This window comes from Corapipo altera, unplaced genomic scaffold (assembly GCF_003945725.1).
Source record: "Corapipo altera isolate COAL_440 unplaced genomic scaffold, ASM394572v1 78, whole genome shotgun sequence".
NCBI lineage: Eukaryota > Metazoa > Chordata > Aves > Passeriformes > Pipridae > Corapipo > Corapipo altera.
Window position 1 is genome coordinate 6,288,086 of NW_020884904.1, and position 27,999 is coordinate 6,316,084.

At 43.4% G+C, this 27,999-nt stretch overlaps 2 protein-coding genes and 2 long non-coding RNA genes across 8 annotated transcripts in view; 2 read left to right on the forward strand and 2 right to left on the reverse strand.

Moving 5' to 3' along the window:
- Positions 1-385: 385 nt before the first annotated feature.
- Positions 386-27,999, reverse strand: part of LOC113950858 — a 28,767-nt gene continuing 1,153 nt past the window's right edge. The window contains exons 1-7 of one of the 5 annotated variants that reach the window (XR_003528917.1): positions 23,807-23,858; positions 21,457-21,546; positions 21,148-21,339; positions 4,901-4,989; positions 4,092-4,252; positions 3,317-3,408; positions 386-1,516 (exon numbers count right to left, since the gene is read on the reverse strand). This is a non-coding gene — a long non-coding RNA (uncharacterized LOC113950858). Of the gene's footprint in view, positions 1,517-3,316; positions 3,409-4,091; positions 4,253-4,900; positions 4,990-21,147; positions 21,340-21,456; positions 21,547-23,104; positions 23,606-23,806; positions 23,859-27,999 lie in introns of those variants that run through there. The other 4 variants (XR_003528916.1, XR_003528914.1, XR_003528915.1 and 1 more) reach the window with 4 other exon arrangements.
- On the forward strand, positions 13,986-20,267 carry LOC113950857 (ferritin light chain-like). Its single transcript, XM_027651187.1, has 3 exons — positions 13,986-14,342; positions 17,038-17,184; positions 18,477-20,267. Exons 1-3 carry the CDS (start codon positions 14,160-14,162, stop codon positions 18,978-18,980), a joined length of 834 nt encoding a protein of 277 aa, XP_027506988.1. The 5' UTR covers positions 13,986-14,159; the 3' UTR covers positions 18,981-20,267.
- LOC113950859 lies at positions 14,387-17,043 on the reverse strand. Its single transcript, XR_003528919.1, has 3 exons — positions 16,915-17,043; positions 15,217-15,315; positions 14,387-14,639 (listed from the first exon to the last, which is right to left on the reverse strand). It is a non-coding gene; the product is annotated as an uncharacterized LOC113950859 (long non-coding RNA).
- MYOD1 (myogenic differentiation 1) lies at positions 24,286-27,904 on the forward strand. The gene is made up of 3 exons (XM_027651186.1): positions 24,286-24,990; positions 26,398-26,476; positions 27,039-27,904. The coding sequence occupies exons 1-3, from the start codon at positions 24,436-24,438 to the stop codon at positions 27,287-27,289; spliced, it is 885 nt and encodes a 294-aa protein (XP_027506987.1). The 5' UTR covers positions 24,286-24,435; the 3' UTR covers positions 27,290-27,904.

Genomic DNA, 27,999 nt, shown 5'->3' on the forward strand with positions numbered 1-27,999 from the left:
CTCTCATTCGTGTTTTTTTATCAAGCTTTACAAAAAATAAACCAAAGCAAAGCCTTCATACCCTACAGAATTTTGAATATTTTTGAGAAGTACTAAGGATTTGCCACCTATCAGAGAAAATAGGTGCAAGAGGTTTGGGAGTTTTCTGGAACGGAAAGTTTATGAGCAGATTACTCCGAACTGGTGTATTACAGCAAATCTGCTATTGCTTTCAGGAGCATGAAATATAAGTATCTTTTCTCAATTCAAACTAGTAACCAGAGCAGGAACAACTCTTTTTAAATGGTATATTCATAAAAGCCTCTTACAAACTTACAGTCTGCATTGTTTCTCAACTCAAAACAAAATAAAATGCCAACACTATGAACAGAAAAGATAAAGTCTGTAGGAAGAGAGAGTTGGTATCATTTATTACAGTAATAAATACAACTGAACAAGATACAGTTTTCCATGTATCCAACCACATCTAAATTCCTAGATCACTAATAGAAACACCTCTGCTGAATTTTTCTGTGATGATTCAGGATCAATTTGCCTTAAGATGATTTGAAACACTGAGAGATCATTAAGGCTGTCCTTTTCTTTTTACAGATTAAGAAGGACATATTTCCATTGCTTATATAAATTGCTATTTACTGGAATACTCCAAGATATGAGAATGCCTAATACCAGCTTAGTTTAAGTGAACCTACATCCTCCTGTCTCCAACAATGACTTAAGATGTCCACTTTATCACAGTGAAATCTCTGGTTCTAGCAAATAGGATGAGGCTACCAGATAAATGTTCACATGGCAAAACTAGTCCTGCCCATCTCCATGTCTACACTCATGCCTAACAGCTATTAATAGGCACAATGACTGGATGTGCAAGACCAGAGTGGGAATGCTTTGTACTCCCATGCTCTGTATCAGTCACATGATGCAGCTGTTTCTCCAACTTGGGTTTAATGTGTGGGGTTTGATTTTTATTTTTTTTTTTGGTAGGTTTTGGTTTTGTTGGTTTTAGGTTGGTTTCTGGTTTGTGGTTTTGGGGGTTTTTGGTTTTTTTTGTTTGTTTGTAAAAAATAAAAAAGCTTTACCTCTCGAAAAACCCCAAGAAGTTCATGTGATGTAGACCTTCAATAGGAAATTGAAAGAGGTTATAGGTATTTGCCACTTTTGGTTGCTGTGTGTAGAGCAGCTGGTCCCAGTGGAATAAAGGCCAGGATGAAGTAATCTTTTCTATAGATGACACAACAAGGGATACTGCCACCAAAAGCAAAGTCTGCTCTGTAGCAGCTCAGTACAAACCATCGCAAGGAGCATTTTAGGGTGAGTGAGCTGAGAGCACAGCACAGACACTGCAGTCATGTGGAAGCAGATGACAGAAGTGAAAGGATGAACATTTGCAGTTCTCCAGCCCAGCTGTAGACCTCCTAAGAAAGCACATGCTTCAGGTTACATCAGGTCTAAGAGACACCCTCTACCAGGCAGTGACCCAGCCAGCAGCACCTCCATGACAGGCAAATCCGTATCCCTGTGGAAATGGCAGAAGACTGATTAATTTAATCCCACACCCTTCCTAAGAAAAGATAGTAAGAGATACTGAGGAGCAAAATTTGTACAAATGTACCAGTGTCTTCCTCCTTCTTTGGCAGAGAAAAGGAGGAGCAGATTCCATGTGTCCACCCCTCCCCTGATCACAGCAGTTAGTAGAAGGGGGGAGAAGGAGTTTTCTGCAAAGCCTGTGCCTTTGAGGCAGCAGAAGGGCAAGAGTTCAGTTTTACGACTCTTGGCCCCAACACAATTTACCATTTACAAACTAATCCTCCTCCGATCGAGAGCACAAGGCCTGCTAAAGCTCTCGTGTCCACTTCTCTGATTCTCCATTGTCCACACTGACAGGGAGAAGCCGAAGACCTAATCGGTGTGTAATTCAATCTCTGTCCAGGCTGTGTCACAGCACAATGCTGTGCTTGTAGTGCCATGGGGTAAGTCAGCCAGCTACTGTTATCCACCACAGCAGGTGTGAAGAATGTCACTCGGTCTGACTGTGTGTTGCCCCTCTGTCAAGGTCTGTTTCTGATACCATGTTCACTCACCACTTAAAGACTGGTTTTCCCTCTGGCAGCAAGCTAATTGTCAGCTCCATGGTAAAAGGGCACTTCCAGTATTTTTGACCCTGAACTGGGAATCCCTGCACAGCATAATATGGGCCTCATACAAAGTGAGCCCCCCTGCTCTCCAGATACTCAAAACGTGGAGGCCTGCTAACAGGCTCTTTATTTCCTTAGTCTTAATCCAGCAATTAGTACATTATGACTTACTACACCCAAACTGCTTCACTCTGTTGTTCCTCACCAGACACGACACTGGACATTGCCACATATCTCTTGGGAATGGTTTAAATCCTAAAGCTCCTTGGTACCTAATTACATTTTAATCAGCAAAAGACAGATGCTTCAAAAAATTCTTAGTCACATGTAGGTGGTTAAAAATACCTGAAAAATCAAATTAAATGTGCTGCCACACTGAAACACAGATCTTGGGCCACTCTGAGAATGGCATTTGGTTTGTTTTTTAGCAAAAATTTACTACTCCCCAAAGAATAGAAAATTGCATTTTCATTATTCTTGAGTCATGCCACAGTGCAAGGAGTCTGAGGAAGAGGAGGACAGAGGCAGGAGGCAGGGCAACACCTGCCACTTCATCACCAGTGGGTGTGGGCATTACCCAGCCACACTACCAGGCAGATAAGGAGGCAGCGGGGAACTATTGCTGATACACCCACAGCAACACCAGGGAGCTGTAATTTACTCAAAGGGGCAAACATGTATGGATAGTAACAAGGAGCACATCAGGGGACGTCTTCCCCTCTCACAGAGATACGTCACACACTCCTAACAGTCGTGTGCGATGTTTCTCTCCACGCGGAACAGTGACTTGTCCAAGGGATGTGAGAACAGAATGAGCACAGAAACACCCTATTTCTAATATATCTATTTCCTTAACAGCCTTGAGAATTTCATTCATGTAGAGTTTTGGTGCTATTTCTCCAATTCCTTAATTTTCATGCAGAAGCAAAACAAATAAGAGAAATACCTGATGGAAGAGCTACACTGGGACAGAAATTGTACAGGCCTGTACCGGCAGCAGCTTTTTGTCCAAAAGAACAAACAACTGAAGTCAGCTGGATTACCTGACCAACCCAAGAAGTGGATAAACCAAAATGGAAACAATTTCCCTCCCACCACATAGATGATCTTAAATCAATACATTTGGCTGTCCAGAGTATTTCTATGTAATTCTATACAAGAGTTATGGTTACCAATCTTACCTAATCCTGTAAAGGAATGAAATACTTCGTCACACTTTCAAATTCTGTGAGGGCAGTGAGCAGATGAAGAAAGATGATCCAGCTTCTTACCACTTGTTACAGAAAAGTTCATAATATTCATTATTCAAAATATGAATTGGACATCTGTATTTACAATGTTTAACAAGTCTTGCTTAGTGCTGAAGCCAAGCTGCTCATTTCACCCATACTCGTCTACTGTCATCATCGACGGCTGATTTCCAAACATGGCCAGACAGCAGTTTTCATGGCAGGGGTCATGAAACATTCTTGCATCCTGAATCAGGATTCAGCAATGCCATGTGCCAAGCCTTAGAAGCATGCGGAGTATTTGCAACTGAGCACCTGCGGAAATCCCATTTCCTGACAAAGAGAGGCCTCCAATATTCATGTTTTTCTCCTGCTCTTAGGCCATGCTGTAATGAAATATGGCCCGAATGATCCTTTTATAGCTATACCTCCCCACCATCACATCTCTATATGCCCCCAGGTCGTCCTCTCATCCTCCATTCCCCTGGCACTGTCTCCTGTCACTGCTTCATACCCCAGATTATCTTTGTTTTTGTTTTCTTCTCTCTGGCAGTGTGAGTGTGAATCCCAAGCTGTTACATGTAGCAGACCATTAGCCTGTACACTGTTCTGTGCCCAATGTCATTTTTGCTGGGCCACTCACTGAAGCTTTAAACCAGCAACTACAGAGACTGAATAACTGTGAAACACTACCAACCCTTAAAATGTCTCACACACCATCACATACCTATACCATAGCTTCAAGGGACAACACAGGTTTGGCAGTTTGGTGATCAATCATTTGTCTTGGCTCTGCTGGTCTTTAGTGGTCCGTCAACCTCATTTTGGGAACCATAATCCATCATGGCACTGGGCAGGCTCAGTGGATGCAGAGTGAGTGACTATTCCCTATTTCCACTAGGAAATGCTAGAACAACTTTTGTCCAATGGGTATAAAAATCAGGTCTCCATGGCACACTCCCTTTTCCTTCCTTCCTGCTGATGAGTCTTTCCTCTGGGTACTTCAGGGGACCTACCCCCTCCTCTTGGCCATGACAGCCTACATTCAAACAGCTGCTAGGGCTGGATGAAGCACCTGCTCTAGGCAACAGCAGCTGGAGTTCATTTTGGGTCCAAAGGGCCGAGGCCAAGCAGGCTGACTGCATGTGCACTAATCCAGTATCATCAACAACTCCACCAGCAACAGGTGCCTCTTTGAAGAGGGAGGGAAAAACTATTTGGGGAGGAATCAGAGCTTTATAAAGGACATTATGGGCCAAGTCCTCAGCTGGTACATGCACAGTTAAAGCATGTACTCTCTTGAAGTTATATGAGTAATGCTCACATATATGAGTAAAATATTTGGCCCACTCTCAGTGCTGCTTCTCTTTTTATTTTCCTAAGGATTTTTCACCTCCTCTCTTTGCTCTGCATTGATCTTACATCAATAAAGAAAAGAAACTTTTCTGTCCCTTGCTTCAGACCAAACAGCTGAAAGTCAGAAGCTACATATACCAGATTTCAACATCCTCCTCTGCATAGGTAACACAATCTTACCATTGCCTGACAAGATTTGTCCCTCAGTCTTGCTTGAGCTGTGGGGTCCAGATCATGAGCATGCATCAACTGGAACAAGGGTGATCCCACTCTGGAACAAATCAAACCAAAACCCATCAAGGTCCATTAAGAGAAAACTTTCAGCACAGGCAGCATAAGAATTGCCTTGTACTTGCTCAGGCCCGTGGTACCTATAGGCCACTGCGTAATTTCAATATATGACCACTACAGGATGACATGGGAAGAGTGCAAAAAAACCTTGACAGAAGCAGCTATTGGCCAAACTGGATCCAAGGAAAGTTTTATTCTTATCTCATTTTGCTGAAAAATTGTTTACCACCCAATACATACAAATCTCTTTTTTAAGTCCCTTTTTATGCATTTCTGATAAATGCCTGTATTAATGAAAGCCTCTATATTTTCTTCTTTTCTGAGTCCTGCCATTCTGAGTTCCAAAGGTCACTTCTGTAAATCTGGTCTCACTCCTTGCAGTTACTCTTGTGCCTGTTCCTAGAGAACCTGGAAGCATTCTGGAGCCTGAGAATGGAGCTGGATTCACAAAAGTGGCACCACAGAGCACTGCCAAAAGCAACATGAGTAAAAACAGCCTTTCAAGTGTTGATGCACTATTAGAGGAAAATGTGACCTAACTGCAAGTTGGTCATGTGAACCAGTCACAGCCTTTATAGCTTTGTATTCCAAAAATTATTTTCCTGAACTGTGTATCTTTTAATTCACGACTTTCCAAGATTCAGATTTAAGTCACTTTCCCCTTGAGACTATGTCTCAGCTTGGTTATATTACAAAAAGAGGCCAAGTGGAGACAGTTGGATGAACAGAGCTGGTGGTGAGAACAGCACAGGTAGAAAAAAGTCTCCGGTCCGTAACAGTTCCTGGCATCTCATCCACAAGCACACACAAGTATAAACCGTACTGTGTTGACTATTTAAATAAGTCTCCAAGAATTTTCCTTGACAAACACTGCAGTGCAGGCCAGGCAATGCCATTTCCTCACCAGTGATGGGACAGACACACAACCACACAGGAACATCCACTGCTAGAAATTCTAGCAGTATTCTCAGCTGCTGCAGACTCACGGATTCCCTTTGAGGCTTTAACCACAGTTCCAAAATCAGAAAACACCAAAGCATGTACAAACATACACAGAAGGCAATATTGCACACTTGTGCATCAGGTTTGTCCGCATACATGCCTCAGGGAACCACAGGGCAATCACTCTGCACGCTTAATACTGAGCAGTCAGGATACCTACACGTTACTGCCCTTCCCAGCCAAAGCAATAAAACACTGCAAGCATGTGACAGCACAGAGCTCTCCCTAACCCTCTGAATCCTCGCTGCGGTTGCTGTCACTGGGCACATTTCACGCAGGCCAGCTGCACGGGATTTATTCAACCAGTTTTGGAGTATCAAAGCTAACTTTTTTTTTTTTGTCTTTGCCCCAGGCAGGCACTTGGTATGCAGGATTTAAAACAGAGAACAAAATGTGCTGTGAAATTTGTAAATACTCAGCACAGTAATTTCTAAATTCTAAAAAAAGATAGCAACTGCAGTGGTTAAAAAATCAAAAAGTAAAGCATTTCACTACATCACTGTGAGTAATGCCACTGTGACCTAAAGACCAGCCTAAATAACTTCCCAAGATTACTAATTAATGGTGCTGACTGCCTTGATAGGAGCCAAACATATTCCGAGTTTTATCGCATGATTTCAGTGAAATGAGGATAATGTCCAATTCAGCAAGTGCTCTGCATAAAGATACTGAAATTGAAAAAAGAACTGCAAGTTGGCACAAAAGACTTTGCCTGGGACATAGTGCCACAAACAGACTACAATCTAATATGTATCATTACAAGATTTTTTTAATGTATTTAAAGCTATTAAAATGGAATTAGGCAGAAAACTATAGGAAAAGAGATACCCTAGGGAATCACAACACTTACACAATTTAGATGGCCTAGTAGAGGTGCTTTGAACAGAAAGCAGCAATAAAGGGTCATTTTTGACTGGAACTAGAAGAGGAATTACTTCATTGGAATTTAGCATGGCCTTTAAGGTCTATGGCGTTTCAGTGAAATTATCCACTTCTGCTTTGCCTGATTCACCACCATTGACTCCATATTAATAAAAAATTTAAAACAAACATTTAGCTGATGAATGTTCACATTAAAGTTGCAAATAAAGAACCTTTTGACATTTTTTTTTCTCAAGCAATTTCCCTTAAACTTTGAAAGGATTCTTTTTCACAAAAATTGTGAAAAGGGTTCATTTGGGGTTTTTTGGTGACTGCAAAAGCCAAAATATTTAGAGTCATTTCCTCTTCACCTGCAAACATTTCACACTCCTCTTACCACACCTGTGGCTTTAATTTCTTCTCTCTCAAGCCAAGTAGCAAGTGGCATTAGTCAAACCAGTTAACTCCCAGGAGTACCTGAACTTCAGAAGCAAGTGCTCTTGTACTAGCAGGGACTATGAACATTGATTATCAGTAGCATAGAGGAGCAATAAATGGTTTCTGCATCTTCATCCCTTGCCCACAGTTTATTTCACAGAATTATTTCACAGAATATTCTAAGCTGGAAGGGACCCGAGTCCAGCTCTTCAGTGAATGGCCCATACAGGGATTGGACCCACAGCCTTGGTTTTATTAGCACCATGCTCTAACCAGCTGAACTAATTTTTTTACTTCTGCTAGCCCAGATATTCCAAGTATGTACAAAGTGCACCACCTTATGCTTACCTCAAAGAGGTAGGTCTAATGCTCCCTCAAGGGCCACCTGGAGCACTTACTGAAGTTTACATTGCCTGGAAGGCATTACCTGCATCACTGATTTCAGATGGCACAGGCTGTGCAAAAAAAAAAAAAAAAGCCACTGCCTTTTTCAACATGTCAAGTCTTATTTTCTCATTTGTCCAAGAGTAAGTGCAGATTTTTACCTGCAGCTGTGGAAAGGAAGGTAGAGTAGAAAGGCAAGGAATATAAATTAAGACAGACTTTAGGCAGTTTGGCATTGCACAACTCCCTTATGCAACTCATTGCCTAGGGTGAGCCATGTGTTTTCAGAAACTCCACAGAACTCCCTTAAATATGCTCCAGTGCTGAGGCTTAGTGGCTTCAACCTGCAATTAGTGACTGGACTTATGATACATCATGGACAGATTGCATGGATGAGCCTTAAGTTTGCTGGCCTATGCTTTTCAAAATGTGACTTGAAATAACAATTGCAGGATCTCAGAGGCAGATGAACCCTGACAATTTATTCAAACTTACTCCCAAGCACAGCCTTTTTATAAAAATCAAATGGGTGTATCAGCCAATACCACTTCAAATGAATAGTCCACTTACAGCTTAAATGTATTTATAAGAGAAAATGGTGACTGAAGGGCCAACACTGCTGGCCAGGCTGGAGCTTACTCAGACAGTCTGCCAGTCCTCTGCAGCCACCAGGCTGGGAGCACAGACAGCCCTCAGGCTCCAGCTCTCCCTGCTGCCTCTGCCCAAGACAAACCATGGGCTTCCTGAGTGGTGGCAGAGGCTGGGCTCCTAAAGACACAGGTGAGCTGAGAAGCTGAGTCTGCACATCTAATGATTTTATAAATACGAGGAGAAAAGACATGGAGAGAGCAACTCAGTGCAAGTGATTCATCAACACTGAAAGTTGCACTGGAGAGAGTAATACGTGCTTAAGAGAAAAAAGTGACATACAGCTTCTAGACACGAGTTAAATAATGGCCACGGCTTAGTTTGACCTGCAGACCCATCACTAAGAAGCCTACACACATGTAGGCAGTCACACAAACATGGCCACGTGCAACTGGACTTGAGATGGAACGTGAAAGCTGAAGGTGTCAAATGCAAACCAGGTCAGAGCAGGACAACAGTCACAGCCAGGAGTCTGGCAATGCAGTTTGCTGAGATGCACTTACCTCTTCTAGGCTTGACTGACCACACACACAGACCCCAAACCCACTTTTGGCATGAAGCCTTCTCAGTGGTCCAGAGAAGGAAGAGTGAAAGCAAATGGAGAGGACAAGTCTGACTGACCACTGTTGTGACACAAGGTTAAAGATAAGCTTTTCTTATATTTCAGAAATCCTTACAAGCTAGTCTCCTGTGTTAGCTTTAGACACAGCATAGATATGCCTGTGGGCTATTGGCATATTCTGTTTGAAAGACAGATTTCAATCAGTACAGTTTCAAAGAATTCTATATATATTCCCTATATATTTTATATATATATAAAAATATATATAAATATATATATAAAACCATGGTTTATATTATCCAGCATTTGTAAAGTTCCTTAAGGAAGAACTTCATTGCAAAAGAAGAAAGGCAATGAGCTTCTCAATACATGTGCTATGCAGACTTGAGTCAAGGAAGCCTATGGAAAGGAACCGCCCGAGATAAAAGCCATATCAGAGGTACAAAGGGTTGCAACTTTATCAGGCTACTGATGCAAAGTGGGAAAACTCAATAAAGGCAAAAAAGACATGGTGCTTTCCAGTCATAAGAACATCCTTAAGCATCTCATCTGGCTTCAAACACTGCAGTAATCGAGATTTTGCAAACACAAAAATATCAATGAGAGGAAAATCTTTGACTCTAGAAAAGGAAAGCAATTGAAAACTAAGGTTTGGAGTATTTGAGGTGAATGCCAAAAGAAGACTTCCAAATTTAAATTTTACTTCCAAAATTACAGTTAATCCAAGTATTTTTCAAATAGGATTTCATTATGGTACTTCATTTTATTAAACTCAATATATACAAAATATGTGTAGATCTGACACTGCATAGTAATTTTCAGCACCTATAACCCCAAAAATAGGCTTCTGTCTGCTCTGTTTGATACCAAGACAGCTCTGACTTCAAAAGGTCTAGGCTTTTACTTTTGGGAAACCCTTTTTTTTTATCACTAAAACATGCTGATTTCACAGCACTACAACAAACTGGACCTTTCCATTTGCTCATTGACATACAGACAAAAAGCATTTTCCAGAATGTCCACCTCACAGCCGTTTCATAACACTGTTGCCTCCCAGGGCCATCTCATGTTTTGCTGATGACTACCTTAACTGAGAGACAGTTAAAAGTAGTTATATTGCTATGCCTACTTAAGTAGTAACCTCCCAAATTTCAGGCTTCTTTTTTAACTTTATGAGTCACATGGTGCAAAAAGGCAACAAAACAATTTTTGCCAGAAAAGCCAGAATTCTTGCTGGCTTTTCCTCTGGGGAAAAAGGAAGTAAAAAAGAGTGAGATTGGATAAAATAGTAAGGTGAAGCACCTGTTGAGAACAGAAAAGCATTAGAAAAATGGGTTAAGTGACTTCAATAAAAGCAATTGCAAATTCATGGGTGTTTGTATGAATAATTTTTAATTTCCTGCCAGAGAGCTTTGGTTTCACTTAATTACAAAACAAAGTGATGAATGAAGAAGGCTAATTCACAGGCACACATATCATACATTTATTTGTTTCTCACTTTTTCCCTCTGTTTCCATCATAGCTATTGATGGGCACTGAATGATCACATGAGAGAAAGTCTGGCAACATTACATGGACTATTTGCAAAGCACATGAAAAATCCATCACAGCTAGAAAGAACCTAACAGATGGTAGCTGGACAGAAGCAACAGCCCCAAATCTTACTACCTGTGGTGAAAGAATAAACAATATCAACTGCAGATTACAAAGTGTAGCCTAAAGAGCCTAACTTTAAATGAGAGATTCAAGGTACAAAAAGCCCAGACACAACTAAATGTTTGCAAGTAGGCTCACGAGAAGGGATATTTTGAGAGGATTGCTAAATCTCACTGACATTAACAGTCCTCTCTGCTGCACACTGCCAAAGAATAAAAAGGAAAGGGGGTGGAGAGGGGTGGGGAAGGTGTGGGTGTGCATGTTGGAGAGTTTTTTTGCTGGAATTTTAATTGCAGTTCTGTATACCACACTGTGGTGGTTTGGCTTTCCACTCTGCCATGCACTTTCAACACACTTTAAAATGTGTTGTACCAGAATCATGCCAAATTCTAAAAATTAAAATACATCTTTCATCAAGGCATGTGCCAGTCACAAACTCTATTTACATTTGTCATCAACCCTTTCTGCAATGACCTGCACATAACTATCTGTTCTTGCTTTCCCTCAGTCCAGATCACTCAGTGTCCAACCATCTTCACCCCAACATCAGTTCACTGAAGAAATCCACAAAGTACCTTCATATTTCAGGACTTGGTGGGAATAAGGCTCTAATACAGATTCACTTATATCACAGTCACATGTAGACACTGTTACCCTAAGCAGGTAATAACATCTCTGCAGCACACAGTCTGGGAGAGAGTCACCACCACCTTCCCTTCAGTTTAGGACAGATGAGAAAAAAAGCAAACTATCTTAAAAGCAGCCTCACCTGCTAGCAGGCAGCTATGCTGTGCTGAAATGTTATAACTAAGAAACTGAACAAAGCACTTGTTCCCCAGGATACAGCATTTCTTGAAAACTGAGACTTGAGATCACAAGTTTTTTGAAATGGATGATACTTTCCTCAGTCCAGATACAATCAGCATGTGACATCCCCTCATCCTACATAGCAAGAATCCCTATATTACTTTGTAATAGAATTTTTCCATAATACATTTGATAACAGCACAAATTATGTGTATTTCCTTTAGTTCTATGAAGCACAAAGCAAAATAAATTGAATAGTGTTCTCATAGAAAGGAGGGGTTAAGGGATATATGGAGATTAAGGAATTTTAGTCAGTTTTCAGATCAGCTCCACATATAATAAATGGCCTCAAGCAATGCTTTTGTGTCTTAGCTCTCCATCACTCAAATGGGACAACTTATTATTGTTTTGCAGAGGACTGAAGTCCACTAATATAGACAAAAGCTTCTATGAGCTAATATGCTTAGAAATTATTGTCATGAACACCCACTTAGCAAAGCACAGCTACAAACTTTTCCACAGGGACATGAGCTAACTTGCTTTCTGTTGCAATTTCACACTTCAAATTATTCGGACTGGCCAAAGAAAGGAGCTTATCAAGCATTTATTTCCGTTGGGATGTCAATGCATACACACACAGGCACCACCATACTTGCTCTTCCTCTTCTGAGGCAGTCAAAGGATTATTCTGGAATAATAAAACACTAGCAACTATTTTAATGGCTAAAACAAGGACAGTTGGAATGGAAAGAGCTAAAAGGTAACTGTTAGAAGTACATCGTCCCTAGGAGCTCCAGTGACAAAGAGGACCCTTATTGAAAACAAGTGTCTTGTCAATGAATTTGTTGAAACTAAGTGAAACAATTAATTTAGGCACTTACTTTAGCCTTGCAAACATTGGATGTATACTTTACGCTCATGCAATTTTATTCAAATGCCTAAAGTAAGCAAATGCTTAAACATGGTTAGGTTTTTTTAAGGGGAACTTCTAATTTAAATACAGCATGAAGAGTGAGAATGAAAAAATGGATAATTACGATAAACAAAGAGGGCTGAATAGCATATGAGATGGAACCGCTGAACTAGAATTACTTAAGTTTCTCATGAGCAATGTTCTCACATCTTTACATGACTACTCTCAGATGATGCGTGCTCTGCTCTAGGTAGTCAGATCCAATAACAATTAAAACACGCAATGGAATAACGATTCTGCCCTTAGCATCCTGCGTTTGTGGGGAAGTGGGGTAATCTGCTAGAAAAATATTCCACAGAACGGCATATAACATCGAGCTTACTAAACAAAGTCACTGAACAAAATATTAGCAATTTTGAAAGGTGTTGAGATTACTCATATTTCCACTCCACTGTTTTGAATCTATTAAAGGTAAATAAACGCTCAAATAAAGCAACAACATGCTGAGCTCCATCCATACGGTAAAGCAGTTGAAAAAGTCAGAAACCTGTATTTTGAAGTTACTGTACAAACCAAGGACTATCAGTTACTAAAATACTGAAAATGGTTTACACTGCCTAGGTAGGACCAACATTTTTAGTGCTAAATCAAAAAAGCTACAGAATTTACCCTGTAGCAAAGACAGACATTCCACTAAGTTCCCAGAATTTTTCACAGCTTGGTCCCTCCCCCAGACTGCCTCAACCTGTGTGCTCCCCCCAGCTGCTCCAGCCTTGGCCTGGCCTCGCAGCACTCTCACACGCAGCAGCTGGTACTGGAGGTGCCAAATGTGACTGCCCACAAATGGGCTCACCTCTTACACTGGAAAAGTTTTATCCATGGCATTGCTGTCCCATAAACAGAATGTATCAGAGACGGGGAGCAAAGGAGAGCCACTACCAGCTTACACTCGTTTGAACGCTGGCTCTGCACAGCTCTGATGGTGTGGAGAAGGAGAGGCAGCAGCTGTGACTATGCCAAGAACCAAACTGAGGGAGCTACAGCATCTTCATCTGCTGGTTCCCTAAGTATGTATGTGCAACACACCACAGCTGTTGTCTCTTGGACACAACTCTGTTTTGGAGTACCTGTAACTGTGTATCAAGGAGGCTTGAAGCCTGCCTAAGGATACGAGGATGTGCATTTCTTAAGTTCTGCTTCTGATTGCGTTCCCTGCTTTCATCTATTACCGTGCTTAAATATGAAATATGTTCATTTCAGTTATGTTGCTCTGTTTAGAGGGAAAAAAATGAAGAACCGTCAAACACACAAGTTTATGTTTTTCTCTTATATTTTTATGGTATCTTGAAACACCACAAACCTGTGACACATACACATGTGCAACCATAAACCATTCAAGAGAAAGTACACACTGGAATGTTTTATTAAGAACATTCATCGCAGGATCTGCATAATCCTTGTTTCCTGAAGTCACTCACTGATGTTTCTGACGACAGGATAGTCAAGATTCAGTGTTTTATAACCACTTCCTCAGAGCAAGTGTGCGGCATGACTGCAAATGGAGCACAAGTTAATACGTCTACTTTGCAGTTAAAGTAAGTATTTTATGTCGATCATTAACTATTCAGGATGTTCACAAACGGGCAGTGGAGCGAGCGGCCCGGCCGACACCTGCCCACTGCCGCAAGGGACAGAGCCCCCGCACCGCCTGCCCACGGGCACGCAGGAAATGGCAGCACCCGCCCGGCCCCCCCGCATCCGCATCCTCCTTCTCCTCCTCCCCCGGCGAGGGCGGGCGGGCGCCGGGGAGCGCGGCGAGGTGTGTCCCAGGTGCCCGGGCTATATGAGGCGGCTCGGCGGGGCGGCGCGGCGGCCCCATGGCGGCGCCGGCCATGGCCGAGCCGCGCTCCAAGCGGCCCCGCGTCACCCTGCCCGCCTGCCCCGCGCACCGCCCGCTGCCCGCCAGCCGCGTCCGCCACGGCTTCCCCGCCGCCGTGGAGGAGGCGCTCTGCGGCGTCACCGGCGCCCAGCTGGAGCTCCACTACTGCCTGCAGGCGCTGGTAAGGGCGGCGGGGCGCGGACGGGCACGGGAGGCGGCCAGGGCCGCGGCGTGGGACCCCCCCCGTCTCGCCCTGGCCGGGCAGCCACCGGCGGCGGGGTGAGGAGGGTCTCGGAGTCGGCAAGGGACGGCGGAGCGGTGTCTGTTCCCAGACCCAGGGCATTTGGGGGCTCTCCTGCCAGAGCCGCTGCTGCCCCTGCGCCGACACGGCCATAAAAACAACGACGAAGGTCTGGAACACGCGGGCGACGAAACGAGCGCTCGTGTGTTTTTGGGTAATTCAGAGAGAGAGTTTTGCCTGTGGAAAGAGGGACAGGAACAGAGAATGCTAACAGCTCTGGAGTATGGCTCTTGAGTGGCTTTTCCCCCCCAAACTTCGTATGTAAAATAGTTGTGCGTGGTTAACTGTAGTTTGCGAACGTCGCTGCCGGCTTAGGGTTTTCTGCTCCACAGCATGAACTTTAGACATGAAATTAAAAAAGTTATCTCTGATACCATGTAACATGCATGCCAAAATTACTTCCGGCTACCTATCAAATGTTAAGGCAACATATATTTTAACACAGCCATTAAAATATAAAAATCAGAATTATCGATGCCATACCTTCTGATGCCAAGCATCCACTGGGAAACAGCACAAACTATATTGAATGTATCCCCAAGAGCCTTCAATTGAGTTTGGTGTTAAGAATTAGTTCAATAAAAATTTAAGTATGCAGTAAAACATCTACCTGCTAAGTCTGTAGATTAAAAAAAATTCTAGTGATTGGGAGTGGGATGGGATGGAGAAAGCTCAGTTAACTATTTAGGATGTTTACATTTCTGGACTTGATTTATCCACAGTCAATTTCTAATTATTGATGTAAAAGATTTACCTTAACAGTTAAGCAGATGTGTTGACTTGTGCTCCACTTGAAGTCATGCCTTACACTGGCACTGAGAAACTGATTATAAAACACTGAATCTTGACTATCCTGTCAACAGAAACATCAATGAGCGACTTCAGGAAACAAGGATTATGCAAACTATGGCAGTGAATGTTCTTAATAAAACATTCCAGTGTGTACTTTCTCTTGAAGGGTTTGTGGTCACACATGTGTCACACGTTTCGATTGTCTCAAAATGGCCATACAAATAGAAGAAATAAACATAAACTTGTGTGTTTAACATTTCATTTTTTTCTAAACAGAGCAACATAACTGAAATGAATGTATTTCATATTTAAGCAGGGTAATAGATGAAAGCAGGGAACGCAATCAGAAGCAGAACTTAAGAAATGCACATCCTCTTTCCTTACCCCTCTTAGGCAGGCTTCAAGCCTCCTTGATACACAGTTACAGGTACTCCAAAACAGAGTTGTGTCCAAGAGACAACAGCTGTGGTGTGTTGCACATACATACTTAGGGAACCAGCAGATGAAGATGCTGTAGCTCCCTCAGTTTGGTTCTTGGCATAGTCACAGCTGCTGCCTCTCGTTCTCCTCACCATCAGAGCCAGTGTTCAAACCAGTGTAAGCTGGTGGCTCTCCTTTGCTCCTTGTCTCTAATACATTCTGTTTATGGGACAGCAATGCCATGGATAAAACTCTTCTAATGTAAGAGCTGATAGGTCTGTTAGCACAGTTAAATATGGCAGTGGTTAAAGTTGTTGTTTTCCCATACAGAACAGAACAAGGCCTGCACTGAGTTTAGGGTTTTAATACTTCTGAAATCATAGAATTGCCTGAGCTGGAAAGGACCTCAGAGATCATCTAATGCCATGCTAGGGACACCTTCCACTAGACCAGCTTGCTCAGAGCTCCAATCTGACCTTGGACATGTCAGGGATGGGGCACCCATAGCTTTCCTGGGCAGTTTGTTCCAGTGCCTCACTACCTTCACAGTAAAGAATTTCTTACTAATATGTAATCTAAACCTGCCCTTTTTTCAGTTTGAAGCCATTCCCCCTTGTCCTGTCACTACCTGCTCTCTCCATCTCTCTTGTAGGCTCCTTTCAGGTATTGGAAGGCAACAGTTAGGTAACCCTGAAGCTCTCTCTTTTCCAGGCTGAACAATCCCAATTCTCTGAGCCTTTTCTCATAAGGAAAAATTTTAATCAACTTGGGGGCCCTCCTCTGGACTTGCTTCAACAGGTCTATGTCCTTCCTGACATGCCTTCCTAGGCATGAGCTACATATAATGAAGGTGTATACAGAACAGTTAAGTAGCAGTATTCATTATTTTGGAATAACATCCATAATGAAGCTGATAAATAGATACGAAGTTATGCTTGTTCTCTTTTTGGTATTTACATCATCTTTCTCATGCCTTTGAAAGCTAACTGGAATGCTGACCTGCAGGGATAAATCTTACGTTCCCTGTGCTGCGAGTATGTTTAAAAAACAAAACAAAAACCCTAGACAAAACACAATTACAAAACACACACATGCTAACCACTCATAAATAAAACGTTTTGAGGATCTCTGACTGCTACTGAGAGAGTAACATCAGTACTACAGCTGCCTATCCAGTATTGCAGGGCCGGAGTTCTAGTAGAAGTGCAGACATTTTTCATTTCAGGCCATAATTACTTACTTCATTTATTGTAGAAATTTGTAACCTTTGGATTAAGGTCTCCAAAGTTCTAATAAAGCCACATTCTTCTGCAAATGAGTCCCATCTCCAGCAAATCTTAACGCTCTTGTTTTGTGTGCTTAGGGTGAATATTTTGATCAGTCGCATGTGGCTCTACCAAATATTTCAAAGTTCTTCTTGCGTCAAGCTCTGGAAGAGAGAAAAGCCGCAGAGGCATTGATGAAGTATCAGCAAGAAAGAGGAGGTCACTACTGTTCTAAAACCATCCAGGTGGGTAGTAGACAGCAAGCTTTCAAGCAGCTGCAGTCCATTTACCTTATCGAATTACATTGTTGGTACTTCAGATCTCTGCATTCATCCATTATGAGATTTCCAGATATAATGTACCTGACATATTAGTGTACATGGTTTTGTTCTTGATTGTGATGCTTAGAAACTGTCAGACATACAGCCCTAACACTATGTGGTTGCATTCTAGCCCAAAAGAATATGAACAGTATTCTCCTTTCCTTTTACTCAGCTGGACACTGATGTTTCCAGTGTGCTGTAACGGATTATAAGGCTCCTTAAACTGTGCTGAAACAGCCCACTCGTCTCCTTCGCACTAAGTAGAAGCCTAGACATGATTAGCACGTAAGAAAGGTGGTAAGGAAGGAGGTAGAAGAAACATCCAGCTTGAGGCAGTAGTTGATTTGCTAAAGCACAGCTCAGGACAGAATGTGAACTACAGACTTAACTTGGGCTTGCACAGTTGCAGAGTTGCAAAAGAATAACTCGAAGTTTTCAGGGAAAAAAATAACCCACCTCATTTATTTAAGACCAAGGGGCTGATTCTCCTCTACCAAATTAGTTTTCTGTAATTAGTTAATAGAGAATGCTCTTCTTTGGTCCATCATAGCAGTTGTTAAGCTGTAGAAAGTAAAAAGGCCATTGTGAAAATTTTTCTAAATAGTCAGTTTGAAATGGCAAAGATCTTAGGGTGGCCTTTCAGTACTTAAAGGACACTTACAGGAAATAGAGGGAAGGACTCTTTCTCAGGGAGTGCAGTGATACGATTACGGACAAGAATTTTTAACTGGAAGAGGGTGGATTTAGATTAGGAAGAACCTCTTTACTATGAGGGTGGTGAGACACTAGAACAAGTTGCCCAGAGTAGTGGTGAATGGCCATCCCTGAGAGTGTTCAAGACCAGGCTGGATGGGGCTTTGAGCAGCCTGGTCAAGTGAAAGGTGTTCCTGCCCACAGCAGGGGATTGGAAAGAGATGCTTTTTTAAGGTCCATTCCAACCCCAGCCATTCTATAATTGGGTTTCCTGGTGTAAGAATGCTCCTTGGACATAGCTGCTGCTATCTAAATCCATTCCTTGAAAAAGTGCTTGGGCCCTGCTACCTGTGTGTGTTCACAGCCATGGCACTCTGTAAAAAATAGATGCTCCAAACTAGGAGTTGTTACAAAATCCTAGTACAACTTGTTTGGAGCACCAGATTAAGTTGCAGGAAACCACTGATGAATACAGTAAGATCAACTGTTCTGAATAAATATAATTCTGTCTTTGTTTTTAGAAACCAAACTGTGATTATGCAGTCGGTCTGATGAAAGCCCTGGAATTAGCAATGGTACAGTGGAAAACTATGCTACGGTATTTTGAAGAGCTTTATGCCCTGAGTGTTGAAAATGCAGACCCTCATAGTGCAAGCACTATGAAGAAGCAATTTATTGCGCCCAAAATCCGGAAGATCAAGCTAATGGGAGATCTACTCACCAATGCTCGCAGGCTTGACTGTTCCCAAGATGGCAGAAATAGTCTTGGGGATTACTTCATGGACCGGTTGCAGAAAGAGTTCAGAACAAGCATAGAGCCAGAGTCTAGTGATCACTGCAGCCCCTGCCCACCTCTGCAGCAGTGCACAGGAGCTGCAGAAGGTCTGAAGCGACCCCAGAGAGAATCTTCCCAGCACAGAAATGGCATAGGGCCAATATATGCAACTGTACACTGCACTACAATGCTGCCACAGTGTAACAATGGGACAGGAGCAAAAGTGAAGCAGGGCAGGGAGGGCCTTTAACGCTGTGGCTGCTACCGGGCAGCTCCTAAGGCAAACCTTTCCAGAGGGTGGAGCTGGGACCAGAACTCAGGAGACATGATCCTGTATCACTCCTGTCTTACACCCTGCCCCCTCATCCTCTGTTGAGTCAAAATCTTGCCTATACCATTATTTTGTTTAAATGATAGCAAGGTTGCCAGCTACCTAGATTGTCAGCAGTAGTCACACTTAATCTATGCAATTCTTCCTAGAAGCCAAAAGCTTTTAAGCTTCTTTTCTGTTTTAAATGATTAACAGGATTATTTAGTGCAAATTTTTAACAGTATATATAATTTTTATTAAAAAAAAAAAAAAAAAGGAAACCACTGCAGCTTTAGTACAAGGAAACTTTTATGTGGCAGGAAATCCAAATATTTAGTTTTATATTCCTGAATATTTTATATTCCTGAATATATATATATTAGATATTTTACATTACTAACAAGTATACTAGCATAATGAACTTGTTTTTAAAAAGACTTGGTTTAAAACAAATTTTTCTTATTTCTATCATAGTAGCAATTTAAATAAGTAGTCAAAATAATTTACGTATCAGGATGAATAATTTACTTCTTCAGGATGAAGGATGCAAACATTTCCTCAACACTGAGAATAAGAAAACATGCTGGTTTTCTCTACAGTTATGTGCCTAGTTGGCTTTTCTCGTTGTCAGAAAACAGATGAGAGAGAAATTAGGAGTTTTTATTAGCTGAGATCTTTACAGGTTCTACTGGATATTTTGCAAGTGTCACTGAAGACACTAGCTCTAGGGCTCTGTCCAGACTTGACCTAGGATGGTTGCTTTAGTTTTCATACAGACCCCTATTTCAGCTAGTTCAATTATGGTATTACTATGGTACTCCTGCTATTTCTTGTATTCCCTATTTGGTCCCAAGTAGAGGCATAAGATCCTAGCGAAAAAGCAGCACACTTAACTAGTATTGCATCAGAGAGAGTGGCCACTCATTAGTTTTGCCTTTCAGTTGGGACAGTATTAGCCAGTTTGGTTAAAGTTCAGAAGTTCAGAGGTGTCCAAATTCTTTTCCTTCGTCTCCTGCAGGAGTGCCTTGCTTTTTGTACCCTGACTCCCAAGGTCACTTAAGAAGAGCAACTGGCTAGATCAGCTGCCTGCAGCTAGGTTGTTTTTTTTTGTCACTATACACAACATCTTTTTTGCAATTGGGGTTTGATTCATTGAAAGATTGTCTCACATCATGTAATACTGTAAGTGATACTCCTATTCTTGAAAATAAATTCAGTTCAATGTTACAAATGGTTCTTTGCCTCTCCATTTTATTCCTCAATTCACCAGCCAAGTATGCTGGTATTATTCTCCAAGAGATTTTGTATATGTATTCAAAACTTCACCAGTATTTTTCTTCATCCGAGAGAGTTGGATGGAAGAGTATGCCACAGAGTGAAAATAAATGCCAGAAAACTTCATTACTACAAAAACACTGCACAATGAAACATTTTCAGTAAACTGCTGTTTATACACAGCTGCAGTTGAATAGCAATTTCTGCAAAGCCCACCTACTTTCTGTTGGTGGTGTAACACGGGACAGACAATTACAATGTAGATGCTTTCCCAATCTTTTTGTTAATGGGATTCAACATTGGTGGAGGGGGGACACACAACCACTTTAAAACAACCCCTGTATTCATCTATAAGAGTACCACAATGTGGCAGAAGAATGGCTCAAAGCACTTTTACCAACATGCTGGATTTGCCGATGTTGAGATGGCTGCTCTCTAAAACAGCAGTAGTTTAAAAGCTATTTCCATCTGGGCTAGATTCCATCACCCATTCTCATGCTGAGCATACCTTATTCAACAATTAGTTCCACTGACTGCAACTCAACATGAATAAGAGCAATGGAATCCGTCCCTCTCAGTATTAAAATACAGCTCACTAAGTGTGAACAGAGCAAAGCTACTAACTGAAGTATAAAACTAGTGCCATATAAAACCCCTTCAAACACTACTGGTAATGTTTGACCTACTCCTACAACAACCTTCTCCTTTAAGAGTTGGTACCTTCTGAAATGTAGGTACAGCCTCCTCGATGGTTTCCAGCACTTAAGACTCTCTTTTACCTTAAGCAAATTCCAACGTAACAACCTAACATCGAAATTTTTCAAAGCAAGACTTACCTCATTTTTCTGTGAAATACTACCATGTCCATTTCTCAGGCTTCTCATACTCATCTTCCAGCCAAACGTATCCACAGATTCTCAGAATTTAGGTCTTTCTCTCTCCCTTTTCCAAAATTCACTTTCCGGGCCCTCTGCCTGAAAAGACAGATAAACTCACAATCAGCTATTTTCCCAGTCTCTATCTTCTGAAAAAGAAAAGAGAAATCAGTTACTGTAGATAATAAGCTCTTCTTGTCCACATGCTGCTTCTGCTGAGAGGGCACATATGCTTGTGAATATGGTCTCAGATTTGTTAATAATACCTGTCTGTTGTGTATAGGGTGAGTCTGTCCACGCTTCTCAGCATAAGTACAATCTGCCTCTGACTTCCCATTTTCCTTTTCAATCACCTCCTGAAAAAAGGAGATGAAGGATGAAATGTGGAACAGGTGCAAGGGGAACAGTGCTTATAGAAACTTCACAAATTCTCCTTCTCTGCTGAATGCTTGTTCATATACGCTCTCAGTATCTGTACTTCCAAAGCAATGCCCAAACCATCCAAACACATGATCTGGGGAAGCTCTGAATAGCTAGTTCCCTAAAGAGATTCCAAACTGGAATCTCTGGAGAGACCTAATCTTTACTGAAATTAAGAGTTACAGCCACAGAGGCTTCCAAAGGGGTTTAACAATAGAATATTTGTAATACTTGCCATAAGCACTAGCTATGGTTTCTGACTCTCAGTGAGAAATGCACTTAAAGTCTCCAAGTGGAGATTATGCTGTCCTTCGTCCTCTTCACTATGGCCACATAAAATTAAGAAAAGCATCTCAGGATTTGTTCTTTGCAAGGACTTTTTTTCAGGCCCCACTGTACCAGGCAACATCTTTCTGGACAAACCTGGAAATATTGGAAAGTGGATGTTAGTTCTGGTGGCAGCAGCAGGGAATCACAGAATTGTTAGGGTTGAAGGGACCTCTGGAGGTCATCTGGTCCAACACCAGAGGAAGGTGTCCTCAAGGGTACCTTTACTGGAAGATCACTGCACGGAATTCACCATCTGGTCATGGCCTTCTCCTGACCTTTGCACTTGAGTGAGTTCATGCACTTAAGTGTGTTCATGGGCAAATGCTGGCAAACTCCTTGGAGTGCTTGTCAAAGTCTCACCATTTGTTACCACATTGTGCAAGGTAACCACTGTGTGCTCAAGTCCCAGAGTATCTTTTCCTGGGGTTGCATACAAGCTAGAAATGAGCAGTGGCAGAATAGGCCACAATACTGACTAAATATTAGGTAAAATTACCTTTTCCACAGATTAAACCAATGGTTTGGAAAGATTTTAAGTGTCTAGAGTGGGTCAGTCTGCCAGCACCAAGCTTTGATATCCAGATTTACATGTTTAGTTGTTAGAATGTTATAGCATACAACTATTTCTCATTTATACTTACTTTGCATTACTATATGCCTTGCACTACTTCGAATACAAATTATTTTTGCTTTATTAACTGTTCAATAAAGATTTTAAAATAAATCTGTGTATTCCTTCTGGATCAAAGAACCTGTGTAATAACAGTGAAGTGTTTCCACAAGTTTGCTACTCTGCCTCTCAGAGACAGCTGGGAGATACATGTCTAAATGTGTAAGGGTGGTCAACAGCCGATCTCCTTGGGACATATCACTTTTCAGCATTGGATACAGTGAAAGAGCGGACTTGTACAGAGTCCAAAACATATAGTTTTATCTTTAAATAAAACTTTTATCTTTTGGGGATAATGATAGAAGGTGACTTACAGCTCTTATTGATGTCTGTACTTGAAAACATTTAAGTAAACAGAAAATGGGGACTGCAGATTAGGAATTTTTGCAAAAAAACAGATCATATAACAACAAAAGAAACCACCATCACAACAGCCCCTAGAAGAAGTCATAGGCACAGGGATTGGGGGTTGATCGTTGATGGATGTCTTTTACCTTTTCAGATTCTGTGAGTCCTTGCCCCACTGAAGACAGAGCTTTGCCATTGATTTTGAAAGAGTTAAAATTTCACCAATATGTATGACTGCAGAACAGAGATTAATTGTAGCTCTTGGTACATTAAAAATATGCATAACTATTTCAGCCATGAAGTCAACGAAATCATACAGTTGAACTACTGAAGTGCCTCTGAAAAGAACCTAATTTCTCATCACAAACGATATTCCAAAACCAGAGTAAAAACTCTCAGCACCCTTGAGAGGCGTTACCAAAACCCATCCTATTTTTCCAAGCTCCAAACTGCCACTGCTATCCAACTGCAGTGTGAAACGCCTCTGCACGGCATGGACTCCACCTCTGCAAAGGTTCCAGAATAAAGGTAAACAGAGGCTCGAGCTGAAAGAGGAACCCGAAATGCGAATTTACACAAGGACACCTGAATTCCGAGGGAAAGGCCGGCGCACTCCACGGCCCTCGGGCAAAGCGGCTTTTCCCGACGGGAAAAGCCGACACCGCCCCCCACAGGCGGCCCGGCCGCCGTGCGGGTCCCGCGGCCACGACCCGCCCGTCGCGCTGCTCCCGCACGGTCCCGGCTCTCCGCGGTGCCTCGGGGCCGTGCGGGGTGGCTCGGTCCCGGCTCTCCGCGGTGTCCCCGGCCCTGGCACCGCCCGCTCTCACGAATGTCTCGGCTGTAGTTACCCTCGTGGCCGCAGAGCCGCGGCCGGCGCGGAGAGACCTGTCCCGGCGCCGGGGGCTTCTTCCCTGGGAGAAGCCAGCGGAGCCGCCGGCGGTGTGCGGTGCCGTGCGGGAGCAGCGGGGCGCGCCGCTGTCCACCCGGGCGGGCGGCCGGCGGTCCTGGCACCTCCGGGCATCGGGGCGCCTCGCTCCCCCTGGTGCGCCGGCGGCGCGGGCTGCTCGGAGCTAAAAGCAGGGGGGAGAAGAGAGCTCCGCGCAGCCGAGCGCCCGGGGCGGCTGGGCTCGGGGCTGCCGGGCTCGGGGCTGCCCCAGCGCCCGCGGAACACCGCGCCCCCCCCCCCCCGCCGCCCCGGTCCCCGACCCGCCCGGCCGCGCCCCCCGACCCGCCCCGTCCCGACCCGCCGCGCTGGGGGGCTCGGCCATAAATACGGCCTCGAGTGGCGCTCCAGGACCGGCGCGGCTGGGGAGGGGGCCGGGGCAGCAGGCAGCGCTGGTGGCCTCGCCTGGGAGAGGCTGCGAGGGTCTCTGCTGCGCGCACCCGCCCGGCCACGGAAACGCCCGGTGGAAGCCCCCTCCTTTCTGATCCCCTCGCTCTCCCCTCTGGCCCAGCCGCTGACCCGTCTGCCGCCCCCATGGACTTACTGGGCCCCATGGAGATGACGGAGGGCTCCCTCTGCTCCTTCACGACTGCTGATGACTTCTATGATGACCCGTGCTTCAACACATCGGACATGCACTTCTTTGAGGACCTGGACCCCCGGCTGGTGCACGTGGGGGGTCTTCTGAAGCCCGAGGAGCACCCGCACCACCACGGACATCACCACGGGCATGAGGAGGAGCATGTCCGGGCACCCAGTGGGCACCACCAGGCCGGCCGCTGCCTGCTGTGGGCGTGCAAGGCTTGCAAGAGGAAGACCACCAACGCCGACCGCCGCAAGGCCGCCACCATGAGGGAGCGGCGGCGGCTCAGCAAGGTCAACGAGGCCTTCGAGACCCTCAAGCGCTGCACCTCCACCAACCCCAACCAGCGCCTGCCCAAGGTGGAGATCCTGCGCAACGCCATCCGCTACATCGAGAGCCTGCAGGCCCTGCTGCGGGAGCAGGAGGATGCTTATTACCCTGTGCTGGAGCACTACAGCGGGGAATCGGATGCCTCTAGCCCCCGCTCCAACTGCTCTGATGGCATGGTGAGTGCCCCAGGGAGGACTCCCTGCCACCAAGGTGTGCTGGACTTTGTTGGTCCAAACCTGAGCAGGGCAAGTCTCCTCTTCCTGCCTTTCCTATAGCAGCTGCCTTCTGTACCTCTCCAGGCAGAAGACAAAGTCCTCTCTCATGCCTTGACCTCCCATGGCAAAGGGAAGTGGGGTTCCCACATCCCACGATCTCAGGGAAAGAAGAAAAATCTCTTACACCTTTTTTTCCGGGTTAAGCAGGTCCCCCTGTGTCCTGGGGACTTTGGGAAGCTACCTGGGATGGGTACCTGGGGGCATGGTGAGGTCTGAGCCCTGCCTGTGCTCCTGTTGCTCCTGAGGCATCTCTTGTTTCCATCTTCTGCTGTATCATTATCTTTGAATCCTCTACGGATTCAAAGCAGAGAGGAAGGGCCCTCTTGGACATAGTAGTTACATGGGAATCTTGTTTTCTGCCATTCATCAGGATAGCAGGAGGAGGGTCTAAGCAACAGGAGTTGTTTTTCTTGATCCTTAAGAAAATTGTTCTCTGTTTCTCTTCTCACTCACTTCATCCCCTCCATAGACATTTACCAGCAATAGGAAGGAGAATCCAGGCTTTCAGTGCTGTTTGTACATTACGGGGATGGGAGAAGGGTGGGGGCCAGAGGAGGTGTCTCATCATCACATCTTTAGACTAGGACTATAGGTGCAGTCGCTAGTCTGATTCTAGGGTGTGGGACACAGTGACTGGAGTGCGGGACAGATATCTGGATGGGATATCAACAGCATTTTAAAACTGGAGATTGTTTTCTGTGCTCTGGTGGAAATAATCATTACTGAGTTGAATATCTGTGATTATAAGATAGTTGACAGACTGGAAAAAAGATTTACCCAAATGATCCCTCTTCAAAATACAGCCTCTTTTAACACAAAGAGTAATTTCATTAGGGATTAAAGTAATGGAAACAAACATATTGGTCAATGTTTTGGAGCTTTTTCTGAACAAAATGGAAATGGGAAAAGAAACTAAAGGAAATACAAAGGGACAAGGGTAGACAGAATTATTTTAAGAGGAGCTCATGTTTTGAAAAATCTTCGAAAACTAACTAAAAGATCTCATTGCCCTTTCAGTTTCCCTGTTGTAAACTGAAAATATATGTAGGGCTGTATCTGATCAGAATGCTGGAAAGCCTCATATCATCTGTAAAGCTTCAGCATTTGATGCAGTAGTGGTAACTTTCCTGTGGAACAGCTGTGCCACATAAAATATTCTGGGTGGATCCACTTATCTTCTTCCTCATTCGAAGAAACTACAACTTGACAGCATTTCAGCCAGGACTGGAATGATGGCCTAGACTAAAGATTGAAATACTGGGATTTCTGTAAGTGCAGTGACCTCACTCAGATTTCTCTCCTTTCCAGATGGAGTACAGCGGGCCTCCGTGCAGCTCTCGCCGAAGAAACAGCTATGACAGCAGCTACTACACGGAATCACCAAATGGTGAGTACGTGCTGTAACGGCAGTGTGGAACACGGAGACAGAGGCAGGCAGTGCAGCAAAATGCCCTGTGCCCGCTCTATCTCCAGCTGGGCTGAAAGAGGAACCTGCCTTTCCAGCCAGCAAGCTGTTGCTGCCGGGAGAGGCGTTGAATTTCCTCTAGATGTATTTGCAAATATGAGGATATGTTATAGCCACGTTTCCTATTTTGCAAATACAATATTTGGATAAAAGTATTTTCCTCTCTGCAACTAAGTTTCTGTGTTTAACCATGTTTTGCATGAAGACTCTTCCTACTCTATGTGTCATTGATCCAAAGTGGAGAAATTTCAGTTTGATTTCAAATCTTCACTTTCTATGAACTAAGTGAAGCCATGGCCTCAGAGCAGCACATTGTGGTTGGGCCTCTCTTCCATTTTGCAATTACAATCTCTGTTTTCTGATAATTGGCATCCTTCACTAATATTAATTTTCTCTGAATCTTCACATACTCACAAGTGTGTAACTGCCTACTAATGTTAAGTACCCACTGGATAATCTGAGCACCTTTTTGTCTGTTTTTTAGATCCAAAGCACGGGAAGAGTTCTGTTGTGTCCAGTCTCGATTGCCTCTCAAGCATTGTAGAGAGGATTTCCACAGATAATTCCACATGCCCTATATTGCCTCCAGTGGAAACTGTTGCTGAAGGGAGTCCCTGTTCCCCCCCAGAAGGAGTGAGTCTGAATGATAGCGGAGCCCAAATTCCTTCCCCCACCAACTGCACCCCACTTCCCCAGGATAACAGCAGCAGCAACCCCATCTACCAAGTGCTGTAAGGGCCGGTCCAGCTGGACTGCACTGAAAACAATTTGCTCCATCTGGCCCTGCTTGAGACCTGCCTTCTAAGATTGAAAAGACTTCTAAAGAATTGTTCCAGTTTTAAAATATCACTCAAAATTCCTTCAAATATATAACTTTTCAAACCTGTATCACTTCAAAATACACATAGTTATTTATTGGTTGTTAAAGTTATTTAATATGACTAGAGATAAAATTGTATACCACGAAATGGCCAATGTTTAATCTGGGCTGTGGGGAATAGGAACCTGGCTCTTGAATGTGGAGGAAAATAGAAATCTAGAACAGTAGTGGCACGAGAGATCCTTCCTATTACTCCTGTTCTGGCCAAAATAAGGTTGTGGACCATTTTTTTTTTAAATTTTTTGTATAATTGTAAATAAGAGTTGCTTTGCAAAAAAAAAAGAAAAAAGGAAAAAAAGGATAAGAAAGAAAAAAAATAAAATCAAAAAATAAAACAAAAAGGGGGAAAATTTAAAAATATTTAATATTGCTTGGTTTGTCGTGTCAAACTTTAACTTTATATATTTATACGATGTGATTGCCAAGAATGTTTTCAACAGTATTCTAAATAAAGACCCTTATTTATAAAATCCGTGGTGTTATCTTGACTTTCATTAGGACTTCTAGAATTACTAGTGCCTTTAGGAGTGGTATTAGATTGCTGCCTTGGCAGGAAGAAGATACA

What these genes read in the sequence shown, in the direction of transcription:
- LOC113950857 (XM_027651187.1), top strand. Translation starts at nt 14,160, where the DNA reads ATGGCGGCGCCGGCCATGGCCGAGCCGCGCTCCAAGCGGCCCCGCGTC. An exon ending in ACTACTGCCTGCAGGCGCTG is followed by an intron (nt 14,343 to 17,037) that starts GTAAGGGCGGCG and finishes TTGTGTGCTTAG; the next exon opens with GGTGAATATTTTGATCAGTC. An exon ending in ACTGTTCTAAAACCATCCAG is followed by an intron (nt 17,185 to 18,476) that starts GTGGGTAGTAGA and finishes CTTTGTTTTTAG; the next exon opens with AAACCAAACTGTGATTATGC.
- MYOD1 (XM_027651186.1), top strand. Translation starts at nt 24,436, where the DNA reads ATGGACTTACTGGGCCCCATGGAGATGACGGAGGGCTCCCTCTGCTCC. An exon ending in CCAACTGCTCTGATGGCATG is followed by an intron (nt 24,991 to 26,397) that starts GTGAGTGCCCCA and finishes TCTCCTTTCCAG; the next exon opens with ATGGAGTACAGCGGGCCTCC. An exon ending in CTACACGGAATCACCAAATG is followed by an intron (nt 26,477 to 27,038) that starts GTGAGTACGTGC and finishes TCTGTTTTTTAG; the next exon opens with ATCCAAAGCACGGGAAGAGT.